The sequence below is a fragment of the Rhinatrema bivittatum genome, chromosome 16 (genome assembly GCF_901001135.1).
Source record: "Rhinatrema bivittatum chromosome 16, aRhiBiv1.1, whole genome shotgun sequence".
Classification (NCBI taxonomy): Eukaryota; Metazoa; Chordata; class Amphibia; order Gymnophiona; family Rhinatrematidae; genus Rhinatrema; species Rhinatrema bivittatum.
The window spans coordinates 27,392,856-27,415,075 of record NC_042630.1 but is presented as its reverse complement, the minus strand read 5'-3'; the positions used below and the strand labels follow the sequence as shown (position 1 = coordinate 27,415,075).

General features: G+C 48.9%; 1 protein-coding gene across 2 annotated transcripts in view; it reads right to left on the bottom strand.

The window, feature by feature from the left end:
• The window catches only part of EFNA4 (ephrin A4), a 52,888-nt gene extending 36,043 nt beyond the window's left edge, over window positions 1-16,845 (bottom strand). For both annotated transcript variants that reach the window (XM_029580757.1, XM_029580756.1), the window contains exon 1: window positions 15,998-16,845. In XM_029580757.1, coding sequence (XP_029436617.1) covers window positions 15,998-16,095 — 98 coding nt within the window. In that variant the 5' untranslated portion in view covers window positions 16,096-16,845. The remainder of the gene's footprint in view (window positions 1-15,997) is intronic.
• Window positions 16,846-22,220: the final 5,375 nt, after the last annotated feature.

Below are 22,220 nucleotides of genomic sequence, written 5' to 3'. Positions count from 1 at the left end.
ATATATATATATAGATATATCTATATATATATATATATATAGATATATCTATATAGATATATCTATATATATATATATATATATATATATATATATAGATATATCCATCCAACTACTGCAGGCTTCCAGGCTCACAAGTAGCCACGCACTGCTCCCACGTGACAGGAAAACGTCCGACGGAGCTGCCATACCTCCCTCGGGGCCCCGTGTGGTCTCCAAGGCTGACGTAGGTAAGGATAATATCTAAAGAGGATGGGGTAACTTGTTCCAGTTCTCAGCCTGCGCAGGGTCTCTCGGGGCCTCGAGGCGGCTGCCAGGCCTCTGCACAAGTCGGTGGGCGGTGTAAAAGGAGCTCCCGCCTGGCTCCCCAGGGCCCTGCCAAGAAGCGCCCAAGGTCAGCAAAGCGAGCAGCCATCAATTAAGGCCCAGCAAAACGAACTTCCACATGCGGAGGGTCCCCCGTCCAAAGAAAACACAGCCAGACGCCGCCTCCTCGCTCCCCTCCCACCCCACCGTCTGGAAAACCGCTGGCTCGCTGTCAGGTCCCCGCTAACCGCCGCTGGGATCACTGCCGCCAGGCCTTGCACGGATGCACGCGATCCAATAACTGGATGTTGTTCTACTCCTCAAACACGCTGGGCTTCAAGCAGGAGCGGGGATGGCTTTCTCTGCCTTAATTGAATTTGCACTTCATCAGAAAATTAGCTTTTTCTTTCAACATGCACAGGCCCATTTACAGCCTTCTCCATCTGCCCAGGGGTCCCCCTGTACCCCCCCCCTCCCTGTACCCCCCATCCCATCCCATCTTCCTGGGATGAAATCTTGAGTTTTAATCTTCTGACCAAACAGTGCTGAAACACCGAGGGAACAGAACTATTTTCTGCCCTCCACTCACCCCCCCCCCCCCCCAATCAGAAGAGTCAAAGGCTCGGGGGCAGCAGGCTTATCCTTCAGCCCCACTTCCAATAACCCCCGCTTCATCTGCCGCGCAGCCCTGAAGCAGAACCAAAAAAAAAAGCCAGGAAAAGGAAAGGAGCTGCTTTTGTGGCCCAGCCTAACAGTGTTTTCCATAGAGGCAGGCAAAAATCTGTACATGGGGGGTTAGTACCCAGGGAACGCCACCTCCACCCAATCAGGGGCACAGTGCCATCTTCTATTACTCAACATTGGAAAAATCAGTCAATTAGGCAAACCCCACCCCCCAGCAATGAGCTGCTGACGTCAGAGACCCCTCCCAGGATCGCTCCAGCAACATCAGAGCTGGGCAAGAGAAAGTGCTGAAAAAGCACCTCTTTTTTTTTTTTTTAAGTTCCCTGTGCCCACTCCTCAGGGTCTCAGCATCCTTTTTCACCGGCCTTTCCCCCCAATCCCCTCCCCCAGGGCACGGCTGCTTGCACATCAGGACCCAGCTAGGACCGGTTTAGCCTCATTCCAAACGTCCTGCCATGCGGAGGAGAGTTCTCGGGCCTGGAGGACATGGGTGCGCTGACACCTACTTCCCACCTCACCTCCCGCAAACTCCTAACCCCAGCTGTGCACAGGGACTGATGCAAGGAAGGATGCGCCCTCCCCCCTCCCCCCCCCCAGCTCTGTTCTTTCAAGGACCTATGGCCATCAAACGTGAAACCTTTCTGTTAGAGGAAAACAGATGCCAAGTGAGCAATTCAGATCACATGCTGACATGTGGGGAGGCAGATGGAAGCTGATGAATTCGGCCTGTCACCACCCCCCCCCCTCCCGACAAGACAAAATGAAGATTGTGGGGGGGGGGGGATCACAAATGCGAGAAGCTCACTCGTCTACTCTTGAAGGGAGTAAGTAGGAGGCTCAACAAAGTGCAGAAAAGCCAAGGAGAAATACCTGGAAGGCCATGAGCACAAATGCTCATAATCTAAGCGATAAAATTCCTCATTTGCAAGTCCTCTTGGTGGAGGTGGGACCTGCACATCATTGCTATCATCGAGATATGGTTCAGCGAGTCCTATGAATGGAAAACAGCGAGCTATGGTCTGCTTAGGAAGGGTGCAGATGGCAGAAAAGCAGGAGAAGTAGCTCTTTACGTAAAAGTTTAATATCAAAGCAACTGAAACGCTGCGCAAAGGAGGCAATGGCACTTCCATTTATAGCAGGTGTGGTCTGCAGGCCTCAGAGGAAATGCCCAGAGAGATCAGAGACATGCGAAAGGTGGGAGTACTTAATTCACAAGCAGATTGTGATGCACTGCAGGAAGACCTTGTGAGGCTGGAAAATTGGGCATCGAAATGGCAGATGAAATTTAATGTGGATAAGTGCAAGGTGATGCATATAGGGAAAAATAACCCATGCTATAGTTACACAATGTTGGGTTCCATATTAGGTGCTACAACCCAAGAAAGAGATCTAGGCGTCATAGTGGATAATACATTGAAATTGTCGGCGCAGTGTGCTGCAGCAGTCAAAAAAGCAAACAGAATGTTGAGAATTATTAGAAAGGGAATGGTGAATAAAACGGAAAATGTCATAATGCCTCTGCATCGCTCCATGGTGAGACTGCACTTTGAGTACTGTGTACAATTCTGGTCGCCGCATCTCAAAAAAGATATAGCTGTGATGGAGAAGGTACAGAGAAGGGCAACCAAAATGATAAAAGGGATGGAACAGCTCCCCTATGAGGAAAGGCTGAAGAGGTTAGGGCTGTTCAGCTTAGAGAAGAGACGGCTGAGAGGGGATATGATAGAGGTCTTTAAGATTATGAGAGGTCTTGAACGAATAGATGTGAATCGGTTATTTACACTTTCAAATAATAGAAGGACTAGGGGGCATTCCATGAAGTTAGCAAGTAGCACATTTAAGATTAATCAGAGAAAATTCTTTTTCACTCAACACACAATAAAGCTCTGGAATTTGTTGCCAGAGGATGTGGTTAGTGCAGTTAGTGTAGCTGGGTTCAAAAAAGGTTTGGATAAGTTCTTGGAGGAGAAGTCCATTACCGACTATTAATCAAGTTTACTTAGGGAATGGCCACTGCTATTCATTGCATCAGTAGCATGGGATCTTCTTAGTGTTTGGGTAATTGCCAGGTTCTTGTGGCCTGGTTTGGCCTCTGTTGGAAACAGGATGCTGGGCTTGATGGACCCTTGGTCTGACCCAGTATGGCATGGTCTTATATTCTTATGGGGAAAGAATGGGGAGTCAATACCCTTATTAAATAAACATACACAGGCTTGACTCCAACATCGCTCTAAGCTTCAACAGCAAGAGGAAATGTGGAAAAAAGGATTCACACTCACAAAGAGGGGAATAGCTGGCTTGTTACGGCGGTTACTACCCCAAATCAAATAAGCCTGATACTTCACTTTCAATGCATATACAGCATAGTTCTCTGATTCAACGGCAGGGGAAAAGAAAAGAGGGTTCGCACTCACAAAGTGGGGAGTAGCTGGCTTGTTACGGCGGTTACTACCCCAAACCAAATGGGCCTGATACTTCACTTTCGATGCACATCCAGCATGGCTCTCTGCTTCAACGGCATGGGAGAAGACTTATACGTCACGCATATCCAGCATAGCTCCCTGCTTCAACGGCAGGGGAGAAGAAAAACAACCAATAAGGGCTAATAACATAGTCTGGGTAAAACAAATAAGCATGGGTGCAGCTTGCTTATTGCGGCGGCTACTACCCCAAACTAATCAAGCTAGATATTTCACTTGGATGCAGCTCCATCACTGCTCTCTACATTAAAGATGGGGATGGAAGGGAAATAGAACCAAGAGCTAAGAGAAACAGATAAGTATGAGAGAAAATATGTGTGAAGCTTGCTGGGCAGACTAGATGGGCCATTTGGTCTTCTTCTGCCGTCATTTCTATGTTTCTATGTTTAACTTGGACGAAATGAACTGGAGTATTCTGTTGGTGGACTCAGAAATAGAAAGATCCTGGACTCCCTTCATGGAGCGCTGCTCAGACCACCAGGGATGGAATCCACAAGAGAAGGGACAATACTGGGCCTGGGACTTACGAATGGAGAAAGCATCTCTAATGCCCAGGCAGGCGCCCACCTGAGCACCAGTGATCATCAGACCCTATGGTTTGATATAAGAGCCGATCAAAGCTCAAAAGTCCAGGATTTCATAAATACTGACTTTAGAAATAACCTCAATGAGGCACTGGGCGAGCTATAGTCTCTTGTGTCAGGTGAGTTAATAAAAGTCAGAGGGAAAAGAAACAGACATGGTTCGCCAGAGAGGAGGCTGAAAAAGTGAGGGTGAAAAGATTAATGTTCAAAAAGAGCAAAGGATTACAGGGAAGAGAGAGTCCTATCTGAGCTCTTCTCCTCTACTGCCAGTTCCCAGCTCTGGCCTTTCCATCTGGCTGCGTCTTGTACCTGGGAGACTTCCTGAGCTGATGAATCCTGCTCCCCCCTCTCTTGCCTTATTTAAATCTAATCTAAAAACCCACTTTCCGAACATGCTTTTACATCTTAACCCCTGATTGTGCCCCTTACAGCCTTATTACATTTAACCGTTTCCTTAATAAATGAAATTCCCAAATTCTCTTTTGTCCTGCATGTTTGTCTTGATTGGACTGTAAGCTCTTCGGAGAAGGCACCGTCTCTCTTAGGTGTTTTTGTACAGTTCTGGGTTATGGAGAGCAGCACTACAGAAGTGTTAAACAGTAGTAGCAGAAGCAGGCGAAGATACAAAACCCATTTACAGAAAAAATATGAAAGTGGACGAGGCCATGGGGGCTTGGTGAGATGCATCCCAGGATACTAAGGGAGCTTGGAGAGGCGCTGATAGATCTGTTCAATTGATCCTTGGAGACGGCTGTGATTCTGTGGGAGAGAACGGCAAATGGCTCTTTTCGTACAAGTAGCCTTACCTGATGGAGATTGTTCTGAAGGAAAAGGATAGCGAGCTATCCACACAAACCAGTGGCATGCAGGAGCCCAGGTAGCAAGGTTTCACCAGAGGCAGATCATGCCAGACTAATCTAAATGGATTTCTTCGATTAGGCAACTAGAGAATTTGATCAAGGTGGGGCACTGGGCGACAATTACTCGGACGGCAGCAAAGCTTTTGATACTGTCCCGCACTGGAGGCTTATTAGTAACCGAGCAGCCCGAGGGCAGGTCCCAAGGTGGTGGCAGACGATAGCAGGTAGTGATGAATTCAGTCCTAGAAGAGAAAGGCGATTAGGGAAGTACGGGAGACATCTGTCCCGGAGCTGGTTCCGACCCATGTCTTTTGTGGACAGTACCACAGAGGAGTTAGAGGGGGAAAACGAGTGCCTTTTCTGCTGACACAAACATCTGCAACACCATGAAGACCCAGAGGGAGGAGTGATCTAAGAAATCTCATGAAGCAATTGAATATTTGGCAGCTGAGATGTAACGCCAAAAAAAGTGCAGCAGCGTGCACCTGGGATAGAGAAACCTACAGGAGTGACGATGTACACCAGCCAGGAGAGAAGCTTGGGGTGATGACATGCCACGACCTCAAGGTAGTGAAACAGCGTGACATGGAGGTGACTAGAGCCAAAGGGAAGCCAGCGTGCACAATAGATGAATAACCAGTAGAAAAAAGAAAGAAAAAAAAAAGAAGAGGTGATAATGCCCCTGTACAGGTCACTGGCGAGACCTGTGAGGCTTGAGACGGCCCAGAGAAAGGCACCAAAACCGTGCGGTATCTGCACTAGAAGGACTGAGGGACTTTAGAAGATAGGAGGGACAGCGCGGATATGACACAGCCATTTCCATTACCCGGAGGATATTAATGCTCAAGAAGCAAAAGCTTTTTCGGTGGAAAGAAAACTGTAAAACTGGAGTCATGATGTGAAGTCCCAAGGGGATGGGACTCAGAACAACCTCACAAAATATTTTTTTTTCAAGGAAAGGGTGGTGGGATGTGTCATGCACACTCCCAGAAGATCTGGTGGAGGCAAAACCAGTAAGGGAATGCATAGGATAAACACGGAAATGACATGTCCTGCAGCGCTTACAGCCCTAAGGGATCCAGGGGGTTAGTACACGCATCTAGTGAAAGCGACCGGGTCTCGTTAGTCTTTATCTGCCATCGTTTTCTGCGATACTATGAGCAGTCCGATGGGCTAATGGTGATCGACGTCCACTGTGACGCTCACCAGGGCAAAACCTGTGACCCGCTTCCCACACAACAGCACTACCCTGTCCTGCTTGCCCGACAAAATCCATCCCAGTCCTCACAGGCCAACTGCCAAGGGACTCTGGCACCACCAAAAACATCAACTTGAGATGACTGGGCAAGCGGCAAAAACAGAGGGAAATACTATGTCTTATTTATCCGTTTTGCTTTCGTTGGCAGGACAATTGGTTTTACGGTTCTTTCACCTCTCGCTCCACAAGAGACCTTTCTCTGCGGCACCTATAATGGTGAATACACAGATTAGCGGATTTCTACCTTCCCCACATTACAATCAGAGAGAAAACCCTGGGAAAAAAACGGGACTGGGATTTTGAGGAGGTCCCAGGATTTAAAAAAAAAAAAAAAAGGTAGAGGTTATGGTTTGAAGCACTTTGTGGGGGGACGGACAGACCCCCCCCCCCCCCCCCCTCAGCAGATGCCGGGGCTGGAGGAACACAGCCCCATAGCTTCCTTCCTCGTCCTCTCCGGGGGGGGACTGTCAGGAGGGAAAGACCTGAAGCTGATCCGTAACTTCTGTTTATAGAAACCCTTCAGGCCAACACAGCGGGGAGAGGGGGGTGGGGTGCACCTCTGGGTGCATCTGTGTCCCGTCCCCCCCGCCAGACCCAAGCAATGCAGCTGTCGTAAGGGAGGGTGAGAGAACGGGAAGGGGGGGGGCAGGCCGGGAATGTTGTTATCTAGAGCTGGGAAGGTGACCAGCATTTCCCCTTCCAGTGGCTTCTGCCCAATAGCTCATTCAGAGACAGAAAAAAATAAATACTTGTGTGGTGGTAATGGTTAAAAACCCCTGTCCTGCCCAACAGCTGGGCGCAGCTGGGCAAGAATTCTCGGGTGACCAGCCCTGAAAAGTAATCTCTTGTACGGAGGATCTCTGTGGGGGGGGGGGGGGGGGTCATTTCCGCCTAATTCTGCTGTAATTCGCCTTGAGCAGCTTATAGAGCAGGACGGGATCCCTTCACCTCAGCCTGCTGCCGTGTTCCCCCCCCATTGTTGCAAAATCCCCCAGACACCATGCCGCTGCAGTAAGCTAACAATATTTACACTTTTCTCTTTTTTATGTGCATTTGAGAAGCACTTGGAGCCTCTTCCAGCCCCCGCAGATATCCCAATTAGTCCTCTTACCTCCAAATAGGCAAAACGTCCTTCCTTTACCCCTTCCCCTGTCAAAATTATTTCTCTCAGCAATGGCTTAGATACAGCAATTAAAAAACGGAGGGGGTTGCATTAAAATCCTCCTCGGTCAATCACGAGCCTCTCAAGGCAAGTTCTGAAGAATTTGCAGTCTCTCTTTTTTTTTTTTTTTTTTATGGACTTGTATGCCACATTCGCCAATGCAATTATTCAGTGTGGATTACATAACATACAGAGATAAAATTACATCATAACGAATCAATTAAGACTAACATAAAAACAAGCCAATCACATAAAAGCATTCTTAAAAATCAGAGCCTGAACTCTACTAAATGCTGCTCAGCCTTTTCTAATCCAAGCATGAGGTAAGTAAATAGGAGATTAAAGAACCCAGCAAAAACAGCTAGTACATGATTGAGTAATGACTGTATATATGAAAGATGTGTCAATGGATCGTAGCCAAGCTTGAAGCCTTGGCAACTGTTGCTACTCCTCACATTTCTAACTTGGGTTAATTCAACCCCTCTTTGAGTCCAGTACCCTGTGTCCAAGGGATTTTTCCAATTAAAAACGGAAGAACGCAAGAAGCTCATCTGGGCTGCAGACACGTGGAGCCAGACAGGAGACTCAGCCGTCCAACACGGGCCACTTGGTGCTTCCCTTCCCTGAGCCCGAGACTCCCCTCCGGCATAATGTGATAGGACAGGAAGGACACCCCCCAAGTTCCCTCTCTCCCCTACCTAGCACGGAGGTCGATATCACAGATGTAAACCAAATTGGAGCTTTGTAGTCCTCATGGGTCTGTCTACATCTGCAAGATCTAAACAAGCAGCAAATGTAACACCTCTAGCATCAAATCTAAAATCCATTTCGTATACCGATACTGCTACAGATGAGTTGATCATTACCTGGAATTAGAGAGACCAGATTGATTCATATCCATTTCAAAAATACGAACTTTGACAAAATGGGAACGTACCGGGAGGAAGAACCAGAAGACTGGGAGAAAATGGGTGAGGTGGAACAAAGGTGGGCCAAATTAAAAGGAGCTATTACCAAGGCAACAAATCTATGTGTTAGAAAAGTAAACACATGTACAAGGAAAAAGAAACCGATTTGGTTCTCAAAAGAAGTGGCTGTAAAAATAAAGGCAAAAGATCAGCGTTCAGGAAGTATAAAAGATCCCAAGAAGAGGAACACAGATAAGAAGACCTGGTGAAACGGAGGAAGATGAAGAAAGAAATCAGAAAAGAAAAAGGTAAAGCGGAAGAAAGGATTGCCGAAGAGGTGACCAAACATTGCTCAGATATATAAGAGAGACAGAAGGAAAGTCTGAAATGATATAGTGAAATTGAAAGGTGACAAGGAGCAATATGTAGAGACAGACAAAGAAATGGCGGAAATATTAAACAGATACTTCAGCTCGGTGTTCACTAATGAAGACCCTAGAGAAGGATCATCATTGGTTGACAAGACCATAGAAGGGGAAGACCCAACTTCCTTTACAGAAGAGAATGTATGGGAAGAGCTAGGAAAACTGCATTTATTTATTTATTTATTTATTTATTTATTTAATTTTATATACCGACAGCCGTTTGCACATCGTGCCGGTTTACAAGTAACTTACAACCATAAGATATATAGGCAGAAGCCTTTACAAATAACAGTATGTAACATAAATGCAGTAACAGAGCAGGAAACTAATGCAGTAACAGAGCAAGAAACTAAATAACTTAGGGAGGGAGGGGTAGGGGTAGTCATGACAAAGGGGGGGGCGGGGGGAGGGTGAAAACAGACACATGGGGATAAGATATGTACAAGGGATTCAAGCAATAAATTGATATGTATAATGGTTTTATACAAAGTTGTATAGACGTGAAAACAAAAGTCATTGGGGTGAGGTGATAAGTGTGACTTGTACTAAGTAACATGTTTTAAAAGCAGGAAGTTAAGTGAGAGGTTTGTAGTTCCTTAATTAGTTTGAGGGGGTAGGTGTGGGGTGTAGGTCTTGGTGGGGGGTGTTAGTGAGAGAAGATGGACGGGTAAGGTTATTGGAAGGTGAGGAAGCTGATTGGGGGTATGCTTGGCGGAAGAGCCAGGTTTTGAGTTTCTTTTTGAAAGTGGATGTGGAGGTTTCGGTACGAAGGTCAAGAGGCATAGCGTTCCAAAGGGAGGGGCATGTGGACAAGTCCATGGGATTCAGATGACCTGGGGGGGGTCCCACTGAATGTCCTGTTCAATAGATCCCTGGAAACGGGAGTGGTGCCGAGTGATTGGAGAAGAGCGGTGGTGGTCCCACTTCACAAGAGTGGGAGCAGAGAGGAGGCTGGAAACTACAGGCCGGTGAGCCTCCCCTCGGTGGTGGGAAAATTGACTATCTACAATCCAGGAAATTGCTGGACCCGAGGCAGCATGGATTCAACAGGAGAAGGTCCTGTCAGACAAATCTGTTTGATTTGTTTTTGATTGGCTGACTAGAAAATTGGATCGAGGAAGAGCGCTTGATTTGATCTATTTGGATTTCAGCAAACTTTTTGATATTGTCTCGCATAGGAGGCTTGTGAATATAATGAGAAGCTTGGGAGTGAGCGCCAAGGTGGTGGCATGGATTACAAACTGATTGACTGCTAGGAGACAGCTTGGGATGGTAAATGGAACCTCCTCTGAAGAGAGAGCCGCGTTAAGCAGAGTGCCACAAGGATCAGTGCTGGGACCGGTTCTGTTCAGTATCTTTGTGAGCGACATTGCGGACGGGATAAAAGTAAAATTTGTCTATTTGCAGATGATACTAATATCTGCAACAGAGTGGAAGTGCCTGAAGAAGTAGAGAGAACGAAAAGTGATTTAAGAAAGCTTGAAGAGTGGTTGAAACTTTGGCAGCTGGGATTCAATGCCAAGAAGTGCAGAGTCCATGCATCTGGGATGCGGTGATCCAAGAGAGAAGTATGTGATGGGCGGTGAAAGACTGATGTGCATGAAACAAGAGAGGGATCTTGGGGTAATAATGTCTGGCGACCTGAAGGTGGCAAAGCAATGTGACAAGGCGATAGCTAAAGCTAGAAGAATGCTGGGCTGCATAGAGAGAGCTGTAAGAAAAAGGAGACGATATTCCCCTTGTACAGGTCCTTCGTGAGGCCTCACCTGGAGTTACTGTGTTCAGTTCTGAAGCAAGCCCTTATCTCAAAAGGGATAGAGACAGGATTGAGGCAGTCCAAAAAAGGGTGACCAAATTGGTGAGGGGTCAGCACTGGAAGACTTCTGAGGAGAGGCTGAAGGATCTGAATACACCCTGGAGGAGAGGAGGTGCGGGGGAGATAGGATACAGACCTTAAGATACCTGAAAGGCTTTAATGATGCACAAACGTCAAACCTTTTCCACTGGAAAGAAATCAATAGAACCAGGGGTCATGAAACGAAACTCCAGGGAGGACGACTCAGAACCAAATGTCAGGAAACATTTCTTCACGGAGAGGGTGGTGAATGCCAGAAATGCCCTTCTGGAGGAAGTGGTGAAGATGAAATCAGTCAAAGAATTCAAAGGGATATAGGATAAACATGGGATCCCTAAAGGCTAGAGGATGGGAATGACGAAAAGGGTGCATGAGGATAATTTGCTGGTGTGGCAGTTACTACCCTTAACCAATAAGCCTTGATGCTTTTGATGCAACTCCAACATTGCTCTCTGCTTCAACGTCAGGGGGAAAAGGGGAATTGGATTCAGACAGCAACCAAGGGCCCTGACTTTTATGATCCGGGGAACTGTTAAGCATAGGAGTAACCTGCACGGACCAGCAGTTACTACCCTTAGCAGAAGGATTACTACCCTTAACCAATAAGCCTTGATAATTTTGATGCAATTGAAAAACTTCTCTCTCTGCTTTCACCAGGGGGGAGGGGGCTGGTGGGAAAGAGGAATTGGATTCAGAGGCAACCAACACAAGCCCTGATTTTACAGTCTGGGGAACTGATACGCAGACATAAGGGAAAAAGCACAGGACTGCTTCTAATGCTAAGTCCATAAGCAGCACTGTTTGAATTTTCAAGAAGGCTCATCACCCAGTAAAAATCTTGCTAGCAGTACTTTTTGTTTTTTTATGGGGATAACTGCACGGCGCAGCAGATACTACCATAAGAAGCTTGCTGAGCAGACTAAATGGACCATTTGGTCCTTTTCTGCCGTGCCACTTCCATTACCATGTCACTATGTTACCCCATTGCATGTAGGGAAACGTAGTGTGGTTTGACATCAGACACAATCAATGGAGTAAAACCAGGACTGGGTGGGCTTGGTCTCAATAAACGTAATGCAGCCAGCTGGGAGTCCTATCACTGGAGTGGATATGTGGACTTCCCATCAAATAAAGGCCCTTATTCTCCCCAGCTTCCCCAGGAAGTGAAGATGCGTCTACAGCCAACAATCATCAATGCATAAACTCCGGGTGCTGTACAAAAAAAAAAAAGCCATTTTATTTATAGTAATAAATGTTATTTGCCTCCTAATACGGCAGAGGTCAGCAGACTGGCCGGAGTCTGCCCGCTGCATCCCTTACTGGACGCACCACAAAAGGAAGTGAAGATACACTGGTTACGTAAGTTTTCTTGTAAAGACTTGGACTGTAAGCTCATTTAGGCAGGGACGTCACACTTGAATACTTATCCCCATGGTACAGTGCTGTGTACGTTTAGTGGAACAATACAATTTTAAGTATTTTATTTTTAAGAAAACCTCCCAGGGGCTGTCTTAAGCAGGCCCTTTTCAAACCAGGGACTCCAAGGCCATTCCCTGACCTCCGCAATACCTAACCCCCCCCCCCCCCCAAAAAAAAAACCCCAAACCATACCAAAAGAGCGCAAAATCTATGGCATAATGCTGCCGCGTCTGAAGAAAGGCCGGCAAGCAACACTGTATGTACATTGCCGGTCCTGTGGAAGAAAGAAAGAACCGGCAATGACAAGGAGAAAGGCCTGCAGCAGGGCTCCTCGGGTTTGGGAAAAAGGTGGTGCAGGGGTCCTCCTCTTAACTTCCAAAGGAAGGGGCGAAAATCCCCCAAATAGGAAGACAGGAACTTTTCTTAAAAACGCCTTTGCACAAACCGTTCACCGTTTTCTGTCTCCCCGCACAGAACATGATACAGCGCCGGGTGAAGATAAATGTCAGTCTGCCGGCTCCCTCCGGGTGACCCCGAAACCCTCCCGCATTCTTCCCGCTCCTCGGCTAAGTCGCGCGCTGGCCCCCAGTGCACTCGAGTGCACGGGGCGAGAAGTGAAATATAAAAGGGAGAAGCTTTCCCTTGGACCAAGGCCGCATTGAGCGCACTAAGACGCTATCGGCTTCCAGTGTGCGTTTGTTAAGTGAATGCACCCAAATAAAAAAGCAAACCAAGGAAGAAAGGGAGTCCCGGAAACTCTGGAACAGAAATAGAAATGAAATGACTTTCCCCCCACTTCCCCAAGCGCTGCTGCCAAGGGCCTCCCTCACAAACCCACGCGAGTACCAGCGTCTTAAGAAGAGCAGGTGACCGGTTTCACCAGCTCCTCACAATTCAGGAATTTTAAATACTTTACTTTTTTTTTTTTTTTTTTAATTGGCTGGCTCAAAAAAAAAAAAAAAATGTCCAGAGACCGGGAAAAAAAAAAAAAAAAAAAGCTAAAAATGATGAAATATTGTTTTGACTACAGGGAAACAGAAGAGAAGCTGCTGCAAACGCAAGTCGGGACAGGAGAAAAGGCGAGATTAAGGGTTCTGCTTGCCTTAGCCTCCTGAATCAGCGAAACCAAGCCCCAAAACCTAAAAACCGGCTTTTGTGCTGCTGGTTTTTTTTTACATGAAAACGTGTGACAGCAGCAAGAACCTCTCTCCCCCCCTCCTCTGGGGCTGCATTTCATTGGTATTCTGTGCATGGGGGGGGGTGAGAAATGGTAATTCCATGTTTGGGAATGCAGATTATACGGGAACTGATTCATTAGCCGCCTTTTTGAATATGAAATTCACTCCGAGTGCAGCTTTGTAAGAAGAAACACCTGAAGGCAAAAGAGCCGCTGGCTACAAGGGGATTTGGGAGGTGATGGCAAGGACCACTAAAGGTTCTCATTCTGTACCTCCGGAGGACCCCCAGGGGGGGCTCGGACGTCTCGGGTGCATGGCTCTCCAAGGGAGGTGAGCTGGGCCCAGAGAGAAGCTGGAGGATCCCCAGGGCAAGCAAGGCCGGGAACAGGATTAACCCCCCCAGCAATCAAGTGCCCCCGCAAGGCACAAAACAAGTCAAGAGAGGTCAACCGAGACGGCAGGGCAGAGCCCAGGCCAAGCTCCGGGCAAGCTGAGGAGGAGAGCAGGAGAGGTGCATTTCCCCCCCCCCAGGACTGTCCTGACTAATTTCTAGGAGTTTGTACTTTTTTTGTTGGGGTTTTTTTTTTTTACTTTTCTATTCTGCCCACCCACAACCCACCCTGCTAAAATATTTTCTGCAGGCTCTCCGGGCCTCACCCACTGCTTTGCTATTGCCCTTTTTATTACTCCATAGCTAAATGAGCTAAAAAGTAAAAAGGCAGCCACCTCACTCCGTGCAAGCCAAAGAAAACCCCAGGAAGGATCCAGGCAGGAAGAATGCCAGGGGGAGGGGCAGGGGTTTTTTTGTTTTTTATCATTCGTATTGTTTCTTGAATTTTGTTGATGGATCTTTTTGTTTTGGATGGGGTGTTTTGTTTTGTTTTTTTAATTCTTTTATGATTCTCAAATGTTCTTTCAACATGTTAATACTGCACCTCGCACTTCCAGCTTCTGAACGGAAAGGCAGGAGATGATTTCGTAAAATGATGCCCGAAACAAGCTTCTCCGTCTAGGGGTCACCCCCCCCCCCAAAGCAGCAGGAGGATGCCCAGCCACCACCCCCAAGCTACAGAGGAGAAAGAAAACGAACATCGGAAGCGAACATCTGCATCCTTTACTCAGATCCCAGGCAGACAGCGGGGTCCTCCAAGCCCTCTGCTGGGGAAAAAGCAGTAATCAAATAAAAAAACCAAAAAAATAAGCCATGGGCAAGGCCCAGCATCCACACACTCCAGAAATCTTGGGCACCAGCCCCGAATCTGTAGGTCCTAGGACAAATTCCTTTTCCCCCATTTTTTGTGGCTTTTTTTTTTCCCCGTCTACTTTTCCTTTTTAGTGTTTGGGGGGTGGGGGGGAGGTTGTGCTTTGTTGCCCCTAGGCCTGGCCACAGTGGAGGGGTGGGAAGGTGACTCACTTCATGCATTTCAAAATGCTGTTTTCCAAGCCCTGAAAAATGGGGCGAGTTCACCTTCCTGCCTGAGGGGGGGGGGGGGGTGGTGGGGGCTGCTGCTAACGGCAGACTGGCAGTGCCCTGGCACAAAACCTGCTCCGGGAGGGATTCTGAGGCCCGGATTTCTTGAAATCAGCTCTGAAGTGGCAGGTGGGTGGGTGCCCGGGCGGCCGCTCCCTGGCAGGCACCGCTGCACCGCTAATTCTTCAGCAGTGACTCACCCTGCGCAGCTTCTCACCCATCACCCAATGGGGCCTTCCAGCTTCAGGAGCGCGTGTGCGTTAAGAGAGCGCTCGCTCCCAGCCGGTGCCATCTCTTCCCCCCCGGCTGTTTTGGGGGCGATTACTTTGCAATTCATCACTTTAATTGGGGGATTTTTTTCCCCCAATGTACCTTTGCTATATAGTTGGGTTGTGCGTGGCAGGGGGGGGGGGGGTAATAAACAGGAGAGCCCTTTGACAGTGGATTGATTGATTGAATTTGTGGTCACAGAATAAAGGAGCTCAGCCAGGAAGCGCAACTGGAGCAATTTGTTCACCAGGATGTTCACTTCGCTGTGCTGTTTTGGGTGTTGAATCTTTTATATGGATTGATTTATTTATATAGTTTTCAATTCAATTCAATACAAAACTTGTAAAAAAAAAAAAGAAGTCTGAACTTTTGCTGTATTTTTCTCAGTTGGTAAATAAAAAGAGAACAAAGGCTACAACAGGTTTGCATTGTGCTTGGATGAGCGGTATAAAGGATGTGCCCCGCACGTTCACACTTAACATGGGAAGGAGGGGGCAGAAAAGGAGCCATGGTCCATCCAGTCTGGTCAGCGAGCGTCCCATGGGAGTATCCGCTGCACCCTGCAGGTTACCCCCACCTAGGAGACGGGTTTGCTTGACCTGCTTTGCATATGGACTTGGCCCTAGAAGCTGGGGGGGCCCTTAATGTCTGAGCATCAGTACCCCAGACTGTAAAACAAACAAAAAATAGTCATCTGGCTCGTGCTGGTTGTCCCTGAATCTAAAATGTCTTTCCTCTCTCAGCCCCCATCCCCCTCCTTCCAAGCAGAGAACAATGTTGCAGTCTTGACAGACTTTTAATCTATGTACAAAAACAGAAAGCGCACAGGCGGACACAGCAGAGAGGTTTCATTCACTAACCTGGAACTTTTTTTTTTTTTTTTTGCAATACTCCAAAAAAGAAAAGTAGATGAGCGTAAGAGAAGCTTTAAAAAAAAAAAGCACAGGAGGGATCGATTGATTTGGAAGAATCTCGGTTGCAAGCAGCTGAAAAGTTTCCCCCCCCTCCCGCAGTCTGAGCAGGCTCCGGCACGGAGCAGAACACGACCCCCCCCCGCACAGACTGCGGCCCTGGGCTGGGAGGAGGGGGTAAGGCCCTGGGCTGGGAGGAGGGGGTAAGGCCCCGGCCCCCCCTTACCTCTGGTTGCTGGCGTTCCAGAACACCGCGTGCCGCAGGCTCCGGCCCCTGCCCAGCCCCTCGCACGCCAGGGCCACCCAGAGCAGAGCCCAATGCATGGCTCGCCGCTCGCCTCGTCCCCTGGCCGCGGCAGCGGGGGAGCAGCCCAGGGCAAGGGAGAGGCGGGGCCGGCCGCCAAACTTGCAGCCAATCGGAGCCCACCGGCGCCAGCACTCCCAGAGTTGGGCAGACTTAACCCTCTGCTGCCCAGCAGCGCAAGAGGACAGGGTTGAAACGGCAAGGCCGATGGCAGGATAAGGAGATGGTTACAAAAAAAAACCAAACAATCTCCCTCTCACACGAATAATTCTGCTGACTGCACCTTCCAAAGGATTTAAACCAGAGGGTGGCTACCAAAATGACCAGTAGGTATGGGGAATAGACAAATATCTAAACATGTCAAACCCTAGAGGAAAGGTGAGATATGATAGAGACATTTAAATACCTCCAAGATTTCCATGGACAGAAGGACAGATCGGAAGGGTGCAAGGCAGTAGACGCAGGAGTGATGTTAGGAAATGTTTCCTTACAGAGAGGGTGGTGGATGCATGGAGCGGCCTCCCAGAGGAGCTGGTGGAGACATAAGTGATAGCTGAAGTCAAGAAAGCCTGGGATAAATACAGGGGCCCTGTGAAGGAGTGGTAGGGATCACAGAGCTCAGCAGTTAGAGTGGAGGGGCAGACTAGACGGGCCTTATGGTCTTTTGCTGCAGTCACATCCCCGGGCCTTTCCGTCCCTTCTATCTCACTGTAGCACACGGTGCAGGGAATAGAGACCATCTCCAGGCCTTTCCATCCCTTTTATCTCACTGTATCACATGGTGCAAGGAATAAAGACCATCCCCAGGTGTTTTTATCCCTTCTATCTCACTGTAGCACACGACACAGAGAATAGAGACCATCTCCAGGCCTTTCCATCCCTTTTATCTCACTGTATCACATGGTGCAAGGAATAAAGACCATGCCCAGGTGTTTTTATCCCTTCTATCTCACTGTAGCACACGACACAGAGAATAGAGACCATCTCCAGGCCTTTCCATCCCTTTTATCTCACTGTATCACATGGTGCAAGGAATAAAGACCATCCCCAGGTGTTTTTATCCCTTCTATCTCACTGTAGCACACGACACAGAGAATAGAGACCATCTCCAGGCCTTTCCATCCCTTTTATCTCACTGTATCACATGGTGCAAGGAATAAAGACCATCCCCAGGTGTTTTTATCCCTTCTATCTCACTGTAGCACACGGCACAGAGAATAGAGACCATCTCCAGGCCTTTCCATCCCTTTTATCTCACTGTATCACATGGTGCAAGGAATAAAGACCATGCCCAGGTGCTTTTGTTTCTCTCGTCTCACCTTTGTAACTACTGACAGGTCATAATTTTCATTAAGTAGCAGCCCCGTGGATTGAAATGTGAGTCCTAAGAGGAGGATTACTGCATGGAAATGGAACAGGAGGATATGAAAGTTCAGTAAATGCTTGCCACACGGGGGTTCGCTGTAACCGGGCTCTGAGCTTCTGACTTCGGCCAGGGCCATCTATCTCAGCATTGGACCCCCACACTATAAGCTTGGATTACAGCCCGGGGGGGATTTCCCTGGGTGGCACAAGCCAGAGCATGGACAGGAGGCTGATGACATGTCCCTATTTTAAGGTGACAGGTGCCGAATCAGGGAGTGGGGGAAGGCGAGGCCCCTCCAAAACAATCATCTCCAGTTGCCACACAGCTAAAGAGGAGGTTACAAGGAGATCACTGCCCCTGCCCCCCCCCCCCCTTCCCATCTGCTTTTGGAGGAGAGAAGGTCGTCTTCTAATCTGTGTCTGGCCCCGTTCAGCCGCGAGAGGTACCAGGCTGGTCGAACAAAGCCCCTGCCGGGGCTGAAGCTCGGGAAATAATAGTGGTAGGGATGGGGCCTGCCATTGTGGTGCAGGGATCAGGGGGGTATTCGCCTCCGTCTGCCCCACAAGGACAGCCAGCGACTTGCCTTATCCCAGCCTGCCCCCATTACGTTTCTTCCTTAAGATTCAGATGCAGCTTCTGGCTAACGCGTGCTTTTTTTTTTTTTTTTTTAATAGCAGGTGTGCGTATGTTTATGGAATAGATCCATATTTTTTTCCTTCAGGCTTTGAAACAGCAGGGAAGCACAGCTGCTATTTTAAAGCTTCACAGCTAGAGAATAAAGAATAATTTCCCGTCGATGATGGTCCGGGAGCTACCTGCGCACACTGGTGCAAAATAAGGCCCTGCTTCATCACACGCTGCACTGCATCAAGCCACGGGCCTTAGCCACGGTTGGAGTCCTCAGCAGTTTCTGGCCAGGTTTCGTAGTCGCCAGCGTGTTGGCAGGAGTTTGGGTTTCCGGACTGGGCATTCCCACCCCCAAACCGAGTCAGAGAGCACATCATTCCCGCCCCTGCCTGCGTTTCACTAGGAAAAGTGCTGATGCCCTAACTGCCATAGGAAAATCCCCACTGTTCCCTGCTGGTCCCACTCCACTCCCATCTTCTCTCCTGGCCTAAGCTGCCGGACTATAGGGTCCAGGATCCTTCACCTCCAGTCCTTGAAGGTGCTGGTCATGGCAACCAAAACATGCTAATTAGCCCAGCTTTTGGACCAGATTTCTGCAGCTATGTCCTTAAGCTTTGCTGTAACTCTCCTAAAAAGCAGACACTGCTGGGGCCTGCTCTACACACCGGGTCTTTTCTAAGACAAGGCCTGGCCTGCAGTGGGGTGGGATTGGAACTGAAGAAGAACCAAGTAAATGCAGGACTGGCTTAGCTTGGCTTCGGTAACCTGGACTTAGCCTTCCAGCTCACCCAAGACAAGTTAAACCAATCCTGAATTTACTTATTTGATCTTCAATCCCACCCCACTGCTTGCCTAAATGTAATTATTAAAAAAAAAAAAAAAAAACCCCCCCGACAGCTGGCACCACTGCATTAGCAAACAGTAAGATCATGGTGGATGCTGCTGGGCAGTACAAGGGCCATAGACCTGCTGCCAGGACATCCACCCCAGAGGTGGCTGCACGTCCGGTTCTGATTTCCAAATACATTAAAAGCTTACTAGGCTCACGTGTCAGCCAAAATAAGGTCTAGATGTTAATAGGAGACAACAAACTGCTAACACTGTAACTGCCCGGACTGTTGTCCAGAGCCTGCATGGGAGAAGCCCTCCGTTCACACACACACGGGCTCATGTAAGAGGAATTACATCCCCAGGTCTTCGGAGGGGACAGCACTGGGGTCGTGCAGGGAAGTCCTGGTAAAACAGAGAGTGCAGGTAGCTGGAGCCTCACTGCCACCGCCCTCTCGTCACAGTTAGTTACACAGAGGCAGTCTCTGCCCTGCTAAGCATATGCCTTATACAGACACATATACAACTCTTATAAAGCTCGCTGGTCCCAAAAGCTCCAGCTCTTAAGATCTAAACAAACGCAGACTGCGAAATCCACTTTAACTGCGCACCTGACCATTAAGGACACAGTTGTGGCTCCCACAGCTCATGGTAGAGGAATTAACGCCGCCCCATGGCTACAGAACCAGATATTGTTACTGCAGTTCAAGGGGGTGCACTCGGGGTTACCAGGTCAGGCCTGGTCACGGTCGCTGGAGGATAACACTCACGCTCCCCTCAGCTCCTTGCAAGCATTTGGGAAGGTCATTAAGGGAGTCATTTTTCCTAGGCTCTGCCGCTAGTGCTACACTGTAGGATGCAGTCTGAACAGATGGGCGGGGTAACTCACCTTCCAGGAGAAACTACCCCAGTAAAAAAAAAAAAAACCACCTACGTGCTTTGCTATTTGTGCAGGGGATGTGAGGGTAAATCAGGACACACACGTCTGAAAAGCAAAAGGATTATAAAACCCTGAACAAGGCAGGGAGAGGGGAACCTGCCCCCAACACGGCGCTGGCCAGCCTGGATGGTCATTTTGGTCGCTATTTGCCACCATTTCCCTATGTTGCTTGCACGGTTTTCCTTCCTAAACTCAGCCCCAGATTCACCTCTTTTTTTTTTTTTTTTAACCAGCTTAAGGCTTGTGCTAAAAGCTGCAATCTTCAGCCAGTCCAGGGCACCCGTTCTCAGCCTGCACCAAGGATCCGACGTCCCACACCGGGGAGGGGGGCAGCTTAGTCAGTCTCACTAAAAACCCTTTTCTAGTGCAAGCTCGCGGGGGAGGGGGAGCTGCTATGTAACCTCTCTATAGGCACAGGAACCGAGCAGGCAGGAGAGCTCCTCAGTGCCTTTATCATTTGTCCTGCTGGCACCAGAGCAGAAAGGCCCCACCCTCGAAGGGGGACACAAGTTGTTAGGAAATTTGAGGATGGTCTTGGGGGGGGGGGGGGGAGCAGAGTTCATGGCCGAGGGACAAACTCAGCCCCAGGTTCACCTTTTGTTAATTCATTCAGGCTTTACTCTAGGCCCCAAGCAGACAAGGCCCAGGGAAAAGGGGGTGAAGAAAAAGAGGGCACAGGAAGGGACTGGACAAGGGCCAGGGAAAGGGGGTAGTGACTGGAGTGCACAGCTTGGCCCTTAACCAGACACCAGCAGCGCAGCCAGGGGATAAAAAAAGTTTCTCTCTTCCCCTTTGCTAGCAGACACAGCAAGCTCTGCACTGTTAAAGATGCAATTTCACCCGTGCCAAGGTCAACACCACTCCTGCCCCAGTGAGCGAGGCAATGGAGATAAGCGACTCGCTCAAGGTCCCAATGTGCCTCAGACAGAGGATGTGAACCCAGAATATCACCCTCCCATCCTGGGGGGGGGTTTGGCAGCTTACAGACAGGAGCCTCAGGAGTGCAGGTGGACCTGCAGCAGAGGCACAGAAAATTATCTTCCTAAACACTTGTCGGCCTCTGCGGGTGCTCTGCCTGTCGCTCCTGCTCTAAGCCTCGAAGGCCAGGGAGATACTGAACTGGGTCGGCACCGCAGCGTCCACGTTGGAGCCCTCCTACCCAGTTAGATCGCAGCGGCCGGGCTGGAAGTGTTTACCCTGTGCCAGCAGCGCGGCGTGAGTCCCAGCACGTACTCTGGAACATATTCTCCCATAAAAACGTCAAACATTCACCAGCCCGGCCAGGCAGCCTGGAAGGACAGCGGGACAAGGCCGCCTTTGTTACGCCGTCATGTGACAGTGCGATCGAACAGGCGCAGAGAGGAGAAGCCATGTGCAGGCAACCTCACCAGGTGACATGAATAAGTAACCAGGATCAGAACAGGGAAACAGGCAGTAAGAGAAAATATAATCAAACCAACATCAGAGGGAGGGCACGGAGGAGGCTGGGAGAAAGGAGCAGCGAGAGGGGGGGCCATGCTATTCCAGCACCGAGGACCCCCCCCTTCAAATCCACAGCGCTGCCATTCTAATACCAAGACCCCCACCAGTAAGCCTCACTCCCGCCCTGTAGCATCCATATTGTAAATATTGTGTTGTTTACAAATACGATAGAATTATTCTGCCTTTCCAGTACTGAGACCCACAGACACAGCTCTGCCAATGCAACTCCCACCTGCCTTTCCAGTACTGGAGACCCTCACCCACAATTTCTTTACTCCTACAGCTCACGCCTGCCCTGCAGCACCCCCTGCTGGAAGGATCTCCCCCATCTCTTTTTCTCAGTCGTGTATTTGAAGCTTCAGATTATCCTAGGCCCATCACAGCACCTACTGCTAATGGGTTCAGGGAGAAGGTAAACAATGGCTGGACTGCCAGTCTTGATTGAGAAACAAAAGCTGTGTGCCTGCTCTCTGCTATGCAGGAGCATCAAGGAGGGGTCACTGGAAGTCACCTCTCTGCATGCTGGGGTCCCCCAGCCCTGCCAGCCTATGGCCTTGCCTGGCCATGAGAAGCTCTGGCCAGGTTTCCAAATCTTAGGCTATTGCGCCACCTGCTGGGCAAAGAACACCACTGCAGGGTACAATCACTTGGGAGCAATTTCAGGAGCTCACAGGGACAGAAAACCAGAGTGAAATCCAACAAGACAATTATAAAGGGCCAGAGCTGGAACTCGGTGCAAACCCTCCAAGCTTGCCAGCAGCTTTCCCACATTAATGTCTTCCTTCAATTTTTGGATTTCCAGTTGATCCTATTTAGGCTTTTCAGCCCCTGCAAACATCCAAATCCTTGCTGGCGTGGCCGTTCTGGAGACGATACTATCAGACGGGAGAACCCAGCTAGGA